Source organism: Saccopteryx leptura, chromosome 2, assembly GCF_036850995.1.
Source record: "Saccopteryx leptura isolate mSacLep1 chromosome 2, mSacLep1_pri_phased_curated, whole genome shotgun sequence".
NCBI lineage: Eukaryota > Metazoa > Chordata > Mammalia > Chiroptera > Emballonuridae > Saccopteryx > Saccopteryx leptura.
This window is the reverse complement of record NC_089504.1, coordinates 159,046,364-159,063,601: the sequence shown is the minus strand read 5'-3', so window position 1 is coordinate 159,063,601 and position 17,238 is coordinate 159,046,364. Positions and strand designations below refer to the sequence as shown.

Below are 17,238 nucleotides of genomic sequence, written 5' to 3'. Positions count from 1 at the left end.
TAGCTGGACTCAGTTCACAGCTTGGCCTCTCCTGAGCACATCCTAGCCCATCACAAGTAGTAGTCATCTATAGACCGCTTTATAGTTCATGACTGGTGGCTCCACGCAGGGTACATACAGGTCACAGCTGATTTTCACCTGCACCTCCCAAAAAGTCCTCTGGGTGGCCAGCTTCAGATCACACTACAGTACCACACAACCAAGCCACTAGCAACACACTCAAGGGGTGGACTCATTGGGTACCACAGGCCTGCTTAAGTGCTGCATGGGGTAAGCCTTTGCACAGCAGCACCTCCACTGTGGTCACAGTCGCCCTAACCCGATCAGCATGGGGGGGGGGGGATCAATACCTCCTACTGATGTGCCAATAGCAATTAAGGCTCAACTACAATAGAAGGGTGCACACAATCCACACCGGTGGCACCTGGATTGCCCAGATCAGGTGACTGGAGAGGCTATGCCACTGGGCCCCCTAAGGCACCTACTATATAAAGCCATTCTACCAAGACCAAGAGATGTAGAAACTCTACCTCATTCAAAGAAACAAAAAACAAGGGACAGCCCAAATGAGGAGACAAACATGTCCCAAATAAAGAACAAAACTCTAAAAAAAACCAAAAAACTAAGTGTGACGGAGGCAAGCAATCTACCAGATGCAGAGCTCAAAACACTGGTTATAAGGTTGCTCAATGATCTCAGTAAGAACTTCAACAAAAAAAAATAGGAAATACCAAAATGAAATAGAAACATAAGGACCCAGCCAAAAATGAAGGGTATACTAACTGAAATGAAGAATAAATTATAGGAAATCAACAGAGTAGAAGCAGCAGAGAATCAAATCAGCTATGTGGAATAAAAGGAAGCATAAAGCACCCAATCTGTTCGGCAAAAAGAGTGGGCAGTGTAAGGAGCCTCTGGGACAACTGAAAGCATACCAACATTTACATTATGGGAGTGCTGGAAGGAGAAAAGAGAAAGAAATTAAAAACTTCCATAAGCCCTGGCCAGCTGGCTCAGCAGCAGAGCATCAGTCCACCGTGTGGAAGTCCTAGGTTCGATTCTAAGCCAGGACACATAGGAGAAATGCCCATTTGCTTCTCCACCCTTCCCTCTCTCCTTTCTCTATCTTCCCCTCCTGCAGCCATGGCTCGATCAGAGCAAAGTTCCCCCAGGTGCTGAGGATGGCTGCATGGCCTCTGCCTCAGGTGCTAGAATGGCTCCAGCTGCAGCAGAGTAACACCCCAGAGGAGCAGAGCATCGCCCCCTAGTGGGCATGCCAGGTGGATCCTGGTCGGGCACATGTAGAAGTCTTTCTGCATTCTTGCTCCTCACTTCAGAAAAATACAAAACAACAACAAAAACAAAAAAAACTTCTATAACCTGGTGAAAGAAATAAACACAATTCCAGGAAGTGCAGAGTCCCAAACAAGATGAACCCGAAGAGGCCCATGCCAAGACATATCAATATCAAAATGCCAAAAGTTTAAAGATAGACTCTTAAAAGCAGAAAAAGAAAAGCAGTTAGTTACCTACAAGGGTGCTCCCATAAAACAGCCGATTTCTCAACATAAACTTTGCAAGCCAGAAGGGACTGGCACAAAATACCTCAAGTGAAGAAAAGTAAGGACCTACAACCAACACTACTCTATCCAGCAAAGCTATCATTTAGAATCAAAGGTCAGACAGAGGAGAGGTTTTCAATTGCTGGTCTGCAGACCAGTGCCAGGATGCGAAAGAGTTGACCAGTATGATGTTCAACTCTATGATCTTCATACAACATCAGGGTAGTTATCTCTTTCAAAGACAAGCACAAAATTTCAGGCAGATCAGCACCAGTCCAAGAATGGGCGTTTGAAAGCTAAAGAAGTTCATCATCACCAAACCAGTATTACAAGAAATGTTGGCCCCGGTCGGATAGCTCAATTGGTAAGATAAGTGGTTCCTCAACTTTTTGAAGTCGGGGCGAATTTAAAATCCTACAAATAATTGTAGGCACACTATATACAAATTTCTGAGAAATATGTTATAATAATTAAGTCAAATATTAAAGAAAAAATATAAAGTCCAAGCATGCTTTTATGGTAATTAAACAAAATAAATACAACAAAATTAAATTCTGACATTGAAAACATTTTTGTTACATTTGTTATGCTTTTTAGAATTCGTAAAAAAGGGGTTAAAAATAAAAAAAACAAAAAAAGCCATATATATATATATATATATCAATAGATACATTATTAGTAAGATTTAGTTAATTCAGCAGGTCCTGGCATTGAATGCATTAAGTTTTTTCATTCTTGTGCTTATGAGAAACATGAGCTTGATGTGTCCTAGAGATTTCTTCAATGTTTGGGCATGTAATTGAAAGGCAAACTCTCATTTCCTCATCAATACATTGAAGAATTCCTCTCTTTTTACTCTTTTTTTTTTTTTTTTTTTGTATTTTTCTGAAGCTGGAAACGGGGAGAGACAGTCAGACAGACTCCCGCATGCACCCGACTGGGATCCACCCGGCACGCCCACCAGGGGCGATGCTCTGCCCACCAGGGGGCGATGCTCTGCCCCTCCGGGGTGTCGCTCTGCCACGACCAGAGCCACTCTAGCGCCTGGGGCAGAGGCCAAGGAGCCATCCCCAGCGCCCGGGCCATCTTTGCTCCAATGGAGCCTTGGCTGCGGGAGGGGAAGAGAGAGACAGAGAGGAAGGAGGGGGTGGGGGTGGAGAAGCAAATGGGCGCTTCTCCTTATGTGCCCTGGCCGGGAATCGAACCCGGGTCCCCCGCACGCCAGGCCGACGCTCTACCGCTGAGCCAACCGGCCAGGGCCTCTTTTTACTCTTAATAGTGTTGAGTGCAGAAAACCCCCATCATACATATCATCTAAACTTGACAACAAACAAAGAATAGAAGAAACTTGCCTCCAGTCTTTCCGGGGAATATGGAGGTTAGTGTAAACAATCCAGCACCACAGCTTAACAGCCTTTTGCAACCCAATCAGGCAAGTGAGGTGGGGAGATGGACAGACTGTCTGCTTACAGCCAATTCCTCACACCTCTGACCCCCAAAAATCTAAACTCCAAAAACCCTGTTGGTTTTTTGGTCCCCAACAGGCACATATTTCTACAAGATAAGTAGAACAAAATTGATTTTCTTTTTCTCTCTCTCCACCCCTTTCTTCTCTCTCTAAAATCAATAAGTAAAAATGTTAAAGGGTCTTAAGAAGAAAAAAGGTAGGCCCTGGCCGGTTGGTTCAGTGGTAGAGCGTCGGCCTGGCATGCAGAAGTCCCGGGTTCAATTCCCGGCCAGGGCACACAGAAGGACCCATCTGCTTCTCCACCCCTCCCCCTCTCCTTCCTCTCTGTCTCTCTCTTCCCCTCCCGCAGCCGAGGCTCCATGGGAGCAAAGATGGCCCGGGCGCTGGGGATGGCTCCTTGGCCTCTGCCCCAGGCGCTAGAGTGGCTCAGGTCGCGACAGAGCGACGCCCCCTGGTGGGCGTGCCGGGTGGATCCCCGTCGGGCGCATGCGGGAGTCTGTCTGACTGTCTCTCCCCGTTTCTAGCTTCAGAAAAATACAAAAAAAAAAAAAAAGAAGAAGAAAAAAAGTAAATGGCAATAAATCCTTAGCTATCAACAATTACTTTAAATGCAAATGCTTTAAATGCCCCAATAAAAAGATATAGGATAGGTAAATGGATAACAAAACAAAACAAAACACACATGCACTCTACAAGACACTCAATTCAGATCAAAAGACACATACAGACCGAAAGTAAAACAGTGGAAAAAGAAATTTCATAAAAATGAACACAAGCAAACAAGAAAGCTGTGGTAGCAATACTTATACCAAATAAAAGACTTTTTTTCCCCCAGAAACATTTGAGAAAGAGTCAGAGAGAGAGATAGGGACAGACAGGAATGAAGAGATGAGAAGCATCAGTCATTAGTTTTTCATTGCACACTGAGACACCTTAGCTGTTCACTGATTGCTTTCTCATACATGCCTTGACCGCAGGCCTTCAGCAGACAGAGCCTTGCTAGAGCCAGCGACCTTGAGTCCAAGCTGCTGAGCTTTGCTCAAACCAGATGAGCCCAAGCTCAGGCTGACGACCTCGGGGTCTTGAACTTGGGTCCTCTGCAACCCAGTCCAATGTTCTATCCACTGCGACACCACCTGGTCAGGCTAAAATAGACTTTTAAACAAAGGCTGTAACAAGAGAAAAAGAAGGACCCAACAATTTCACATTTGGGTATTTATCTGAAGAAACCCAAAACAATAAATTGAAAAGACATCACAACCCATATACTCATTGCAGCATTATTTACAATAGCCAAGATAAAGAAGTGGTACATAGCCTGAGCAGGCAGTGGTGCAGTGGATAGAGCGTTGGACTGGATGCAGAGGACCCAGGTTCAAGATCCCGAGGTCATTGGCCTGAGCGCGAGGTCACTGGCTTGAACAAGGGGTCCCTCAGTCTGCTGTAGCCCCCCAGTCAAGGCACATGAGAAAGCAATCAATGAATAACTAAGGAGCCACAACAAAGAACTGATGCTTCTCATCTCTCTTCCTTCTTGTCTGCCTGTCCCTCTGTCTGTCTGTCTGTCTCTCTCTCTCTCTCTCTCTCACACACACACACACACACACACACACACACACACAAACAAAATCTTGCCCTGATCAACATGGATGGACCTACAGGGCATTATATTAAATAAAGTAAGTTAGAGAAAGACAAATTTAAGATTATTTCACTTATATGTGGAATCTATAAAACAAAATAAACAGGCAGAAAAGAAACAGAGTCAAATACAGGCAACATTTTGACATTTACCTGATGGGAAGAGGTCAGGGGGACAGGTAAAAAAAGGTGAAGGGATTAAGAAGTATGAATTGGTAACCACAAAACAGTCATGGGGTTGTAAAGTATAGCACAGGGCAGTGATGGGTAATCTTTTGAGCTTGGTGTGGCAAAATTCGCCAAAATACCAAGCATAACTCGGGTGGTGTTGTCACTTCAAGAAAAAAACCATAATTTTGCGATATTTATAGTTTAAATAACAAAAATGTATAATTGTAATATATAACTGTATTTAATGAACCAAAAACTAATTATTTAACTTACCTGCTTAGTGACGTCTTTGTTCATCTGTCAGTTGGTTTCTTTTGTTGGTCTTGATATTATTTAACTTGTGTGGGGTGCCATGAACTAAGATAAGTGAAGGAGAGGGGGAATTCTTTAACTAACCTGCCTAGTGATTTCTTTGTTCATTTGTCAGTTGGTTTCTTTTGTTGGTCTTGATATTATTTAACTTGTGTGGGGTGCCATGAACTAAGATAAGTGAGGAGGAGGGGGAATTCTTTTAACTAACCTGCCTATAAGTGAGGGGGGGGGGATTCTTTAACTAACCTAACCTATTAGTGACTATTTTGTTGCTGAATTTCATTGGCTAAATCTTCAATTGAAGGTTGGTATTTTGTACACTTCAAGCCCAAGCAAGTGCTACTAACTTCATCTGTCAATCTGTTTCTTTTGTTGGTTTTGATATTATTTAATACTGAGAATAAGGTCTCAAAAAAGTACGTAGAGGGAAAAATTGTGAGTAAAGCCATTGCTATATTTTTCAGGGTTCTAAATGTCTGGTAATCGATTCCAGGCACTCCAAATTTCCTGTTCGTAGTGGCACTCTTCTTGATTCTCCAAGTGGCACCTTTTCAGATGCTCAAGCTTTGACCTCAAGTCAACAAACACCTGAGTCCAGATGTTCTCTTGAAATTCTGCAAGTTGCATCTTATGTAAATTAAGATGGCTGTCGTTATTTCTAATGGCGGGAAACAGCACCCATAGCACAGGCCCTCACCTCTCCCAGCCTCCCCGTCACTTATCTCAGTAATGATGGTCAATTAGAAATCCACGACACCCCAGAACAGTAGATTGGATGATGGCTGCTGTGGTTATGTGGTTGCTGGTAATGGCGATCACAGGCTCCCCAGAGATGCGTCCCCCGCGGCATTCCACTGCTCCCTGCTCCGCTGCCTCCGGAAGTGAGGTCAAAGATCCCCTAACGGCCCAACCGGAAGTCCCAGAACTAGAAGCTCTATGCTGGAGTTCTGTTGTTTCAGCCTACAGACCTCCAGCACAGTGTCTACACTATAGTAAATGTTTTATCCTCGGCTACTGCACCTGGCTGTGTAGGAGCCGAGGATGGAACGTCCTTCTTGGCATGCGGCCACGTGTCGCCGAAAATGGCTACGCGTGTCAGTGCTGACACACGTCATAGGTTCGCCATCACGGGCATAGGGAATAGTCAATAATATTGTAATAACTATGTGTGAGTACTAGATTTATCAGAGTAATCACTTTTTAAGTTATATAACTGCCTAATCACTGTGTTATATACATATAAAACCAAAGTATGTCAACTGTTATTGAAATTATAAAAAAGAAAATAAAAATTGTTGAACTATTTTTAAGATATAAATGTTCTCTTTGAAAAATTATCTTAAGTATACACACACAATAAAAGGCAGCAGAAAACTGAATATATAGGTCTAATGTGTAACAGTCATGGCACTCGTTGAGGTCAGGGAATACAGACATGTGGACAGCATAACACAGACACAAAGGAGTAATTCCCATCTCCTATTTGCTCCCAAGGGGAACTGTATATAATAAATAACTTGTTCTGACTGAGATGCTAGCACCTATACCTGGTACCATACTTATATATTCTCTTTCTACTCTTTTGTACTATGAGGTAAAATGAAAGAGCGAAAACACATGGACAGGTCTAAAAATCCTGTGACAAAGCCAATGAGGCCACATATCTTTTAGAATTCATGACTTTTTGGATTTTTACAGATGAAACACAGGGTGTGTACATAATTACACAGTATTCCCAGAGTGGTCTTGGGAAGCACCCTATACTTTTTAGAAATGTTAACAAATCTACAGTGAATCTACAGTTAATATTCTAAAAAGGAATACATTTTTTTGTGTGTGTGACAGAGACAGAGAGACGGACAGATAGGGGCAGAAAGACAGGAAAGGATAGAGATAAGAAGTATTAATTGTGGCACCTTAGTTTCTCATTGATTGCTTTCTCATATGTGCCCTGACCTGGGGGAGGGGCTACAGTAGACCGAGTAACCCCTTGCTCAAGCCAGCGACCTTGGGCTCAAGCTCGTGAACCTTGCTCAAACCAGATAAGCCCATGCTCAAGCTGGTGACCTCGGGGTTTCGAACTTGGGTCCTCCACATCCCAGTCCGATGCTCTATCCACTGCGCCACTGCCTGGCCAGGCAAAAAGAAACATTTTTTAAAAAGTATTATAAAAATAAGAGCATCATCATAACTGTTGAGTCAGGTTTTACTATCAAGAAGTTTCTATGACAATCTTGGTTCTCGGATCTTGGGATTTTGGAATAGTGAATTGCTATTGAAACAAGATTCAAAGTATATGCAAAATCAAAGAAGAATAAGAAGAAACAAAACAGACTATATTTCTTTTAGGTTGCTACAGGAAAATATGTGATAGCTTTGAACACACAGTTATGTACAGCCATGTGCTACTTGACCACACCACTTACATCTCGGGCAAATTTTTATCCTGAAAAGAATGGAAGTAAAATACAAATTAAGACAATTCTAGTTTTCTTCAGTAACAAAACCCTGCTGAAAAAGATATCCTTCCATTATTTATCACATTTAAAAACACACAGGATGTGAAGAAAGGATCCTTTATGACTTCTGGGCTCAAACCTGTTTAACAAAACCAGAAGTTATTGCCTACATCTGATCTTCATGTTTACTATGGAAAACAGACTAGCCCCAGATTCACAGAAACATTGTTGAAGTTTACCTAAAACCCCTAAAGAATGATCTCCTCCTTTTCTAAGATGATCCCAAAGAACTAATGAGTAGTTACTCTATTTAACATGTTACAAACACATGATAAGTGTATACTGAAACAGACTGACAATGTGCAGAAGGCAGATATTTTCTGTTCACATGTCTATCAGCACTGATCTATGCATATACATATCATGCCTCAGAGTGTTAGTTTACTTACTTGGGACTGTAAGAAAGGGAATGATGTCATCTTGATTATCATACACATGGTAAACAGACAAGTTTGTTAGGTCTATTACAGGAGATACATGAATTTCGAGTGGCCTGTCCCTAACTATTTTTCACATAAATTGTTTTTGGTTTTGACACAGTTTCGGAGAACTTGACATTTTTCTGCCCAAGAACCACCACAACAACCTTTCTTATTAACACATTATACTGAAAAGTAGCCGACAAATTACTAACCTCCTGTATCCCAAGGCAAAGATAATAGATGCTGTCAGGTGCATAGTTCTCTCCATTTGGCCGGCGGATCTCATTGACAAAATGGGCTAGCCCATAGTTAAGCTCAGCCGTGGTGTGAGACAGCAGATCTTCTTTTAACTTTACTGATTTAGCTAAAACAAAGTAAAATTTAAAAATAGTAATTGCTATTATTTACTGTCTTAAGGTTAAGAAACTCCCTGAAATTATTCTATGTAAAAACATAAAAGTAAAATAAAAACTACATTTATTTTTTAACAAGGAAAGATAGATAATAACAAAAATCTTGCTTTTAAATAAGACATAGGGGAAACAAAATCAGAACACTTACGAGATTTTGGCTCATCTAATACCAGAAGATCTTCATCAAGTTGCCTAGTTTTGACCCAGTGTTTCCATGCGTTTACACCATACGTGTATTTGAAAGGAAAGCTGCATTCTGAATTGTCAGAACTATCATCATGAGACTGGTATCCTGATACAGCTTTTCTCTTGGCTCCCTATTAGTAAAACACCACTGTAAATCTTTTTTTTTAAGCCTGTCTTATTATATTAATTCATGACTTTATATAAGCCATCAATCCAAATATGCAAATGAAAGAGAAATATACTTATATTCTTAGAACTGACTGGTATTCCTGAATCTGAGAATATTTACCTATGACATGACTTAAAATATATCTCCAGGAATGCCATATTTCTACATAAACCACTATGTACAATAAAATTTTACTAACTTCAACTGAGTCACTGAAAAAAAAAAAGACATAATAAACTAGTAAGCTGAAATAAAAGGATTGTAAATATTAATGTAAGAGGAAAATTGAAGAACTTTTCAATAATTCCACTATATAGGGAATGATCACTCAACTCACTTTCTTGATGGCAGTGTTCATTATACAAAAGTTTTAAATTCCAGTTTATCTACTTTTTCCTTTTGTTCCTTATGCTTTTGGTGTTAAAGTTAACATATTATACCTAACCCAATGTAATGAAGATTGAGGCCTATGTTTCCTTCTAAGTTTTATCATTTTAGTTCTTACATTTAGGTCTCTGACCCATTTTGAGTTGATTTTTGTGGTGTCAATTATGAGTCCAACTTCATTTTACTACAGCAGAGGTCGGGAACCTTTTTGGCTGAGAGAGCCATGAACGCCACATATTTTAAAATGTAATTCCGTGAGAGCCATACAACGACCCGTGTACATTGTGCATTATTGAATAAAAATTTGGTGTTGTCCCAGAGGACAGCTGTGATTGGCTCCAGCCACCCACAACCATGAACATGAGCGGTAGGAAATGAGTGGATTGTAATACATGAGAATGTTTTATATTTTTAACATTATTTTTTTTATTAAAGATTTGTCTGAGAGCCAGATGCAGCCATCAAAAGAGCCACATCTGGCTTGCAAGCCATAGGTTCCCAATCCCTGTACTACAGGATACTCACTCCTTTTTTAGTTTCTTTCTTTTGGGTGAAATTTGTGAAAGTCATCATTCTTTTTTTTCTTTTGATGTTACTTTATGTTAGACATCAGAAATAGAGAAAGTTATTAATAAAAATATTCAAAATTGCACCTGTTAATACATTTAGATTTGATCTACCTGAATGACTATTAAAGTGTCTCAGATGTCTTCCTATGTGTTGGCATGCTTAAAAGAAACCAGACATAATTTGCTGTGCACTCCAACCTCATCGAACAGTCTATTAAGAAATAATGATGGAAAAAACAGCTCTTTATGAAACTGTCTCAATATTTGTCAAAGAATGGAATTTACATGCAACTAGCCTTGGCCCAGCATGTGGAAGGGTTTGATTTCCGGTCAGGGCACACAGAAGCAGCAACCATCTGCTTCTCCACCCCTCCCTCTTCTCACACTCTGTCTGTCTGTCTCTCTCTCTCTCCTCCCCTCATGTAGTCATGGCTTGATTTGAGTAAGTTGGCCCTGGGCGCTGAGAATGGCTCCATGGTTCTGCCTCAGGCACTGAAATGGCTCAGTTGCTGAGCAGCGGAGCAGCAGCCCCAAATGGGCAGAGCATCGCCCAGTAAAGGGCTTGCCAGGTGGATCCTTGTCAGGGCACATGCAGGAGTCTGTCTCTCTGCCTCCCCGACTCTAAGTATAAAAGAAAAAAAAAATAAGAAAAATAAAAAAAAACTAAGTGGCAGTAATACTCAGTCTATTCAGATTTAACAAGAAGTTAAAATTAAATGAGACATTTTTATTACTTAGAAATGAAGTAATAAAGATTTTAACTCTTAAAGTCTTTTTAAATCTAGAACACAAAATATCTTTCCATATTCACAGGCACAACTGAAGACCATTGTATTCTTACTCTATACCCGGATACAGATATTACTATACATAGAATATTAACCAAATGCAAAAATACTATCAATTTTATACCTTTTTTTTAGATCTAGGTCTAGGCTGTTCCTCATATTCTTCTCCAAAAACAGGTGGCAATAAAAATTCATTTTCCATATCAAGCTCCTCAGCAGCTGGCAATCAAATTAGAAGAACTTATATTCCAAAGGTAATAGCAGAGACTTATGTTACATAAACACGGTCAACAAAGAAATAACCACAGGCCTGGCCTGTGGTGGCCCAATGGATAGAGCATCGACCTAGAACACTGAAAGTCACTGTAACTGTAGGGGGAGTTGCTCATTGATTGCTTGCTGTATATGCCTTGACTGGGAAAGCTCAGTCAAGGCACATACAGCAAGCAATCAATGAACAACTAAAGTGAGGCAACTATAAGTTGATACTTCTCCAACTCACTCCCTCCCCTCTCTCTAAAATCAATCTAAATTTTTTTTTTTTAATTTTAAAATAATATATAAAAAACAACAACCACAGAATGGAAACAGGTATTCATATAGGAACAACCTGTACTGGGTGAAGAGTAAATGAGTTTTTGTACCTAACATGGCCTATGAGTTCTGATAAACTGTTCAGACTCTTTTTTTTTTTCCTCTAGAGACAGAGAGAGTCAGAGACAGGGATAGACAGGGACAGACAGACAGGAATGGAGAGATGAGAAGCATCAATCATTAGTTTTTCATTGAGTGTTGCGACACCTTACTGTTCATTGATTGCGTTCTCATATGTGCCTTGACCGGGGGCCTTCAGCAGACTGAGTGACCTCTTGCTCGAGCCAGCGACCTTGGGTCCAAGCTGGTGAGCTTTGCTCAAACCAGATGAGCCTGCGCTCAAGCTGGCGACCTCGGGGTCTCGAACCTGGGTCCTCTGCATCCCAGTCAGACAGTCTATCCACTGCGCCACCACCTGGTCAGGCTGTTCAGACTCTTAAAAATCATGTATAATGAATATCAACATGAAATGTTCAAGTAAATGTACATCAGAAAAATTATTACAATCTGAAATTCAATTGTAAGATCTAAAGCAGTCTCACTACAGATGTTTCAATCTATTAAATTTTTTCTAAAATAAAATGCTTTACATCTTATAAAAAAGAACACATTTCTTTTACAACAAAAGACCTGAAAATACTTTTTCCTTTGAAGGTCAAGTTAATTTTCAAAAAGATTTTAAGAAAAATAGTATCAATACTTTATTTAAGCCTGACCTATGGTACACAGTGAATAAAATGCTGACATTGAGGTCACCAGTTTGAAACATCCAGTTTGCCTGGTCAAGGCACATATGGGAAATGATGCTTCCTGTTCCTCCCCTTGCCTTTCTCTCTCTCTCTCTTTTTCTCTTTCTCTCCCCTCCTCTCTCCCATCCCTGGCTCTCTAAAATGAATAAAAAATTTTTTATTCTTTTTTTTTAAAGATTTTTTTATTTATTTATTTTTTAGAGAGAAGAGACAGAGAGAGAGAGAAGGAGGGAGGAGCAGGAAGCATCAACTCCCATATGTGCCTTGACCAGGCAAGCCCAGGGTCTCGAACCGGCCACCTAGGCGTTCCAGGTTCACGCTTTATCCACTGTGCCACCACAGGTCAGGCTAAAATGAATAAAAATTTGAAATAAAAAAATACATATTTTTATAATTTTTTTATAAAATTATATAAACACTACTTTATCCTTTTCTCTATCTTCAAAATGTTGTATAATAAATTACTCTGAGAATGTTTCTTTCTAAGGCTCTAAATAGTTCCTACGATTCAATTGTATGCCTCACTTCAATTGAGTTTTATTTCAGAAACAGAAAAGACAAATATGAACAGTTAAGGCAATGATACAAACATTAAATGGCTAATGCTGATAATGAGAGTTACAACTCTATAACTAAATTCCATAACCACAGTTCATATTTAAAAAATAAAACAGAATTTTGAGTACCTCTGGGAAAATCTATTTCAATATCCAAGTCGGGTTCATATGGTACATCAGGCATGCTGGACTGTGTCTCTGGGTCAGAGTTCTTCAAGAGATCTGAACCAGTTATGTCTGTCTCAATAATTACACCTGTAATCAATCCATACTGACATTAGAAATCAAAACAAAGACCTCAACAGTATCCTTACCTAGCAAAAGAAAGTCAGTTGATTGTCATTTCAAAACAAAAATACTTATATGTCACAAAAGGAAAAGGTATATAGCTATCTTAAAATTAACTACTATAAATTTTGTAATTAGATAATCATGGGTACACAAAAATTTTTTATCTTGTAAAAGTTTTTGACTGCTGCTCTTCAAAAATTAATAGGCATGCTTTGCTAGTAAAACAACTGATATCAGAGTATTTCTGAAAGTAATCTCTTCTCAAAAGTAAACGATTTTGCAATTTTCAATATTCTTTTTAAACCATGACCAAAGTTTTCTACATCATTCCATATTTGCTTATGGTCTTCTAATGTTGATCAGTTGCTTTGAAACACCATTATATTGCAACCCGCAGTAAGAAAAGCATTTTATCTGGTTCAGGATGGTGGTGGCAGACAGAAAGAGAAATAAGCATACATGCATGCACACACACAGCGCACAAAGGTTTCACAAAACATTAACCTTTCTATGAAGCAATTCATGCAACTTTTTGTGTTCTACTTCATTTAAAAAAAAACAAAACAAAACTGATTTTAACCCACTAAATTAATTTTACAACTCCCTAACGAAGTCCTTCAAAAATACTGACATTATGAATACACAGAATTTTATATAGTGTTTTCACTGTACTCTAAAGGAAATTAGCTCATGGTTGAAACAGGATTGTCGTCACCAGGGGACTGAGGAGAGGAATAAATATTCTAAGACAGAATCATCCACAACACACTCACATGCTGTACCATTTGGATGGCATTGCTCTAACAGAAGTTAAACCTTAGTTTAGATCAGGGGTCTCAAACTCGCGGCCCGCCGAACAATTTTGTGCGGCCCGCAGACTAATTCACGAAGTTCAAAATATTTTGGATAAAATTAAGTAAGCCTAGGGGCCTACTTGTATTTTTCATTTCTCTAGCATCCTAGCTAGATATTACCTTAGTTAACAGCAGTTGTGATGCAAACTACAGTTTCTGGTCATTTTGTGACACTGAGTAAACTGCATGTACGATTGTGCTTGGTGTACTGATTTTTTTTTGTTTTCAACTGCAGTGAGAAAAGTGTTGCGTAACAGTTGCCTTTTGTAGACCTAGTGCGGCCCGCCAAACGGCTGTGATCTTGCTCTGCGGCCCACATGCTGAGTTGAGTTTGAGACCCCTGGTTTAGATGCTGCAAATGACATCAGTATAATCAATAAAACAAAACTGGTAACTACTATAAAATAAGAATCTGGATTATTATTAAAGCCTATTACAAATTAGTTTTATGTCTGACCTAGTCTAATAAAACAAGAATAATTGAGTTGATTATACAAGTCAAATCCTGTTACAATGTAAACATTTCTTCTTGAATTTGGCTTCACATAACAGAGCACCTGCTAGATATAGCCTGGCTCTCTTAACATAAAATACATTTTTGTTACAATGCTTCCTTCACTCTTGTATCAAAGATTAAAATATCCTGAAACATACTAAAACAATTACAGCACTTTGTAAAAACCACAACACACTCATCCACAAGGTATAATTTAGTGTTGCTCACTGTTGATGTTAGCAGCATCTGTTTTCCCCTCATCTTCAGTCATCATGTCTGCCATTGTAAGCATCTCGGTATCAAGAGGATCTGAAGAAGCTTTACTTTTTAGCTCCTCAGCGGCTATAGGGCTTTTCTCACAGCTATCCACCCGGGCCGGCAGAAAAACAGGGACTGGCACCTAATTCACCAAAGTATTTACTGTTAACATTGAAAGGTATTTTTCTAAAGTAAAGACTACTCTGACACATGGTCTACTTTATCATTCCATATTAGAAAAAAGCTGTGGAAAAACACATATGAATACTAAGATGTCAACTGTGACGCAGAAAGCCCAAAATACAAGCAGTTACTAATTGAAATAAAAATTAAAAAAAAAAAAAAGAAATTTTTTTGAGTTATCACCAACACAACATTCCATGCAAGGATTGTCAACCAGAGTGGGCAAGAGAGATGAAATATATTTCCTATCTGTGGCCTGCTTTTCTGCCAAGTTCTGCGTTAAAATCTGAAGATATACAGATGAAGAGGAAGCACTCTCCTGTCAAAAAATTCAGAGTACAGCCTGACCTATGGTGGCACAGTGGGTAAAAGCGTCGACCTGGAACGCTGAGGTCGCCAGTTCAAAACCCTAGGCTTGCCTGGTCAAGGCACATATGGGAGTTGATGCTTCCTGCTCCTCCCTCTGTTCTTTCTATCTCTTTCCTCTCTCTGTCTCTTTCTTTCTTTGTGTCTCCTCTCTCTAAAAAAAAATGAATAAATAAAAAAAAATGTAAAAATAAATAATAAAAAAAATAAACAGTTTATCTTTGAAAAAAAAAAAATTCAGAGTACAGTTGGGAAGGCAGATATAAACCAGCTAGAGAGATACAATATGACCAATGTTATAGTAGTAATATATGTATGTAAAGTACTATGGGAGTCCAGAAGCTAAAAAAATCATGTACTTTGCTAAGGGAATAACGATAAGAAAAATATGGAAAACTTATTAAGCACAAAGCACCGCGTGATGCACACATTGACGGGGCAAGATGGAGGCATCTCTGCTCCTTTCACTATGTGTATGTATATATATTATATGAAACATATATATCCTAGAAAAATCTCCATCAGTATTGATGCTTAGCGTACAGGTTAATAATCTATTCTGGCAAACTGACATATTATTTTTAAAAACTACCAACTCTTTTAGAGCTGGAATAAAATGACAATAATTTACTTCTCCATCTTAATTTTAATGCTAAAGAAACCAACAGCTGTCCCCCAGGGGACTACAATAGTCAAGCCCTGACATAGTATAAGTACTACTATAAGTGATGTTGAATGAAATATAATGATACTTGACATGCAACTCTATCCCATGTTTCAGCTCTAAACCTTAAACAGCTTCACAAATATTTCTTTCTACAATGAACTTAAATATAAAATGTAATTACATAAAGCAGACACAGACATCTGCTGATCTTCACTCTCAAGGATGAATATATACCCAATTCAACACAAAGCCGTCACCAGCAGAGATTCAAGCACACTGAAGTGAACTGGTGAAGAAATGTTGACTCAACTCTGCTAGCTTTTACTGAAGCAGCACCTGCCACAACATGCCCTCCCGCCCATGCCTTACAAATCTCACAGTGGAAAAGCAGATAACATCCAACTTACAGGAACAGGAACTGTGGTGGGAACGGGAATATTCTGGCTGTACATATGCATAGGTACGGGGACATAGACAGGCACAGGGATAGGCACTGGGACATACTCTGTCTTCCAACTGTCATCTGCAAGTGCAACACGTGATAAGAGAGCTCATTAACTAGCACTGGCAAAAAGCACAATGTTAAAATAATGTGGTTACCAAAAAAAAAGTGTCTCAGTATACATTTAAAATAAGTGTCTAGTTTCCACAAAGTTAGGTAACTTAAAAGCCACCAAACTGAATAAAGTAGTTTTTCTAACTTATAAAACACAAATAGAATTTAAGTGTTTTTTAATTAAGAGAAAACAACATTTAAAAACATTATATAGTTCCTGACATTATAAATTCCCCTCTCACCTACCCACAAAAAGGCTTATTTAATCTAACAATTAGAACATAGCTAAATTAAATTTGATAAAAAATATGTATTTAAATTATTTCATCTCATTTTGAGAAGGAAATAGCATTGCTATTATAACAGACCACACATAGAGATGATGTTCAGAGAGAGCACTATAACTTTAGTATGTCTCAGCCCCAAGAAAATATTAGCTATGGCAGTATTTCACTGGTAACATTCATTTGTATCCCAGGCCTTTACCAAAGGTTGATTTTCACTAATAATTTAAAATATTATTCTGTATTCTCAAGGTAAAGTCTCAAACTAGATAGGCAAAATCAATAGAAAATGACAAAGTGACTAAGAAATCTATTCTGTAGCCTATTATTTGAGAAAACCATGATTTCATTAAGTGAGGTATAAAGATAAGGAAGTCAAATCCTCAATGTTACCTGTCTGACAAGATTTGGTCTGCATGTGAGGTTTACAGTAAGTAGCTTTTGTCATTGTTAAAGGTTTGCAAAGAACCGCTTTGTTCTTCATCTCTTTGTTAGGTGTTGGAGAAGGGGGTGGTGCTGAACCCTAGAGAGAGGCAAAGAGAAACATTTTTTTACCCTAATTTTTACTACTTCCTGGTAGGAATGAATATATGGTTTCTAAGAACTTTGGGGGGAACACAGTATAATCAAATTATGCTTTAATATCATGTTTACTAGTCTTAATCTGGTAGAATCAGGATAAAACAAATCTATCCTCACTACTAGCAAAGCAGTAGTAACTGGTCATTCCACAGATCTGTGCTACCTTCAAAGGATGTCATCAGATTGAATTTTAA

General features: G+C 38.9%; 1 protein-coding gene across 6 annotated transcripts in view; it reads right to left on the bottom strand.

Moving 5' to 3' along the window:
* Nucleotides 1-17,238, bottom strand: part of ZMYM2 (zinc finger MYM-type containing 2) — a 153,286-nt gene that overhangs the window by 22,126 nt on the left and 113,922 nt on the right. For all 6 annotated transcript variants that reach the window (XM_066369129.1, XM_066369131.1, XM_066369130.1 and 3 more), the window contains 7 exons: nucleotides 16,856-16,985; nucleotides 16,030-16,145; nucleotides 14,377-14,548; nucleotides 12,637-12,762; nucleotides 10,732-10,826; nucleotides 8,657-8,825; nucleotides 8,308-8,459 (listed from right to left, as the gene is read on the bottom strand). In XM_066369129.1, the coding sequence (XP_066225226.1) occupies nucleotides 8,308-8,459; nucleotides 8,657-8,825; nucleotides 10,732-10,826; nucleotides 12,637-12,762; nucleotides 14,377-14,548; nucleotides 16,030-16,145; nucleotides 16,856-16,985 (960 nt within the window). The remainder of the gene's footprint in view (nucleotides 1-8,307; nucleotides 8,460-8,656; nucleotides 8,826-10,731; nucleotides 10,827-12,636; nucleotides 12,763-14,376; nucleotides 14,549-16,029; nucleotides 16,146-16,855; nucleotides 16,986-17,238) is intronic.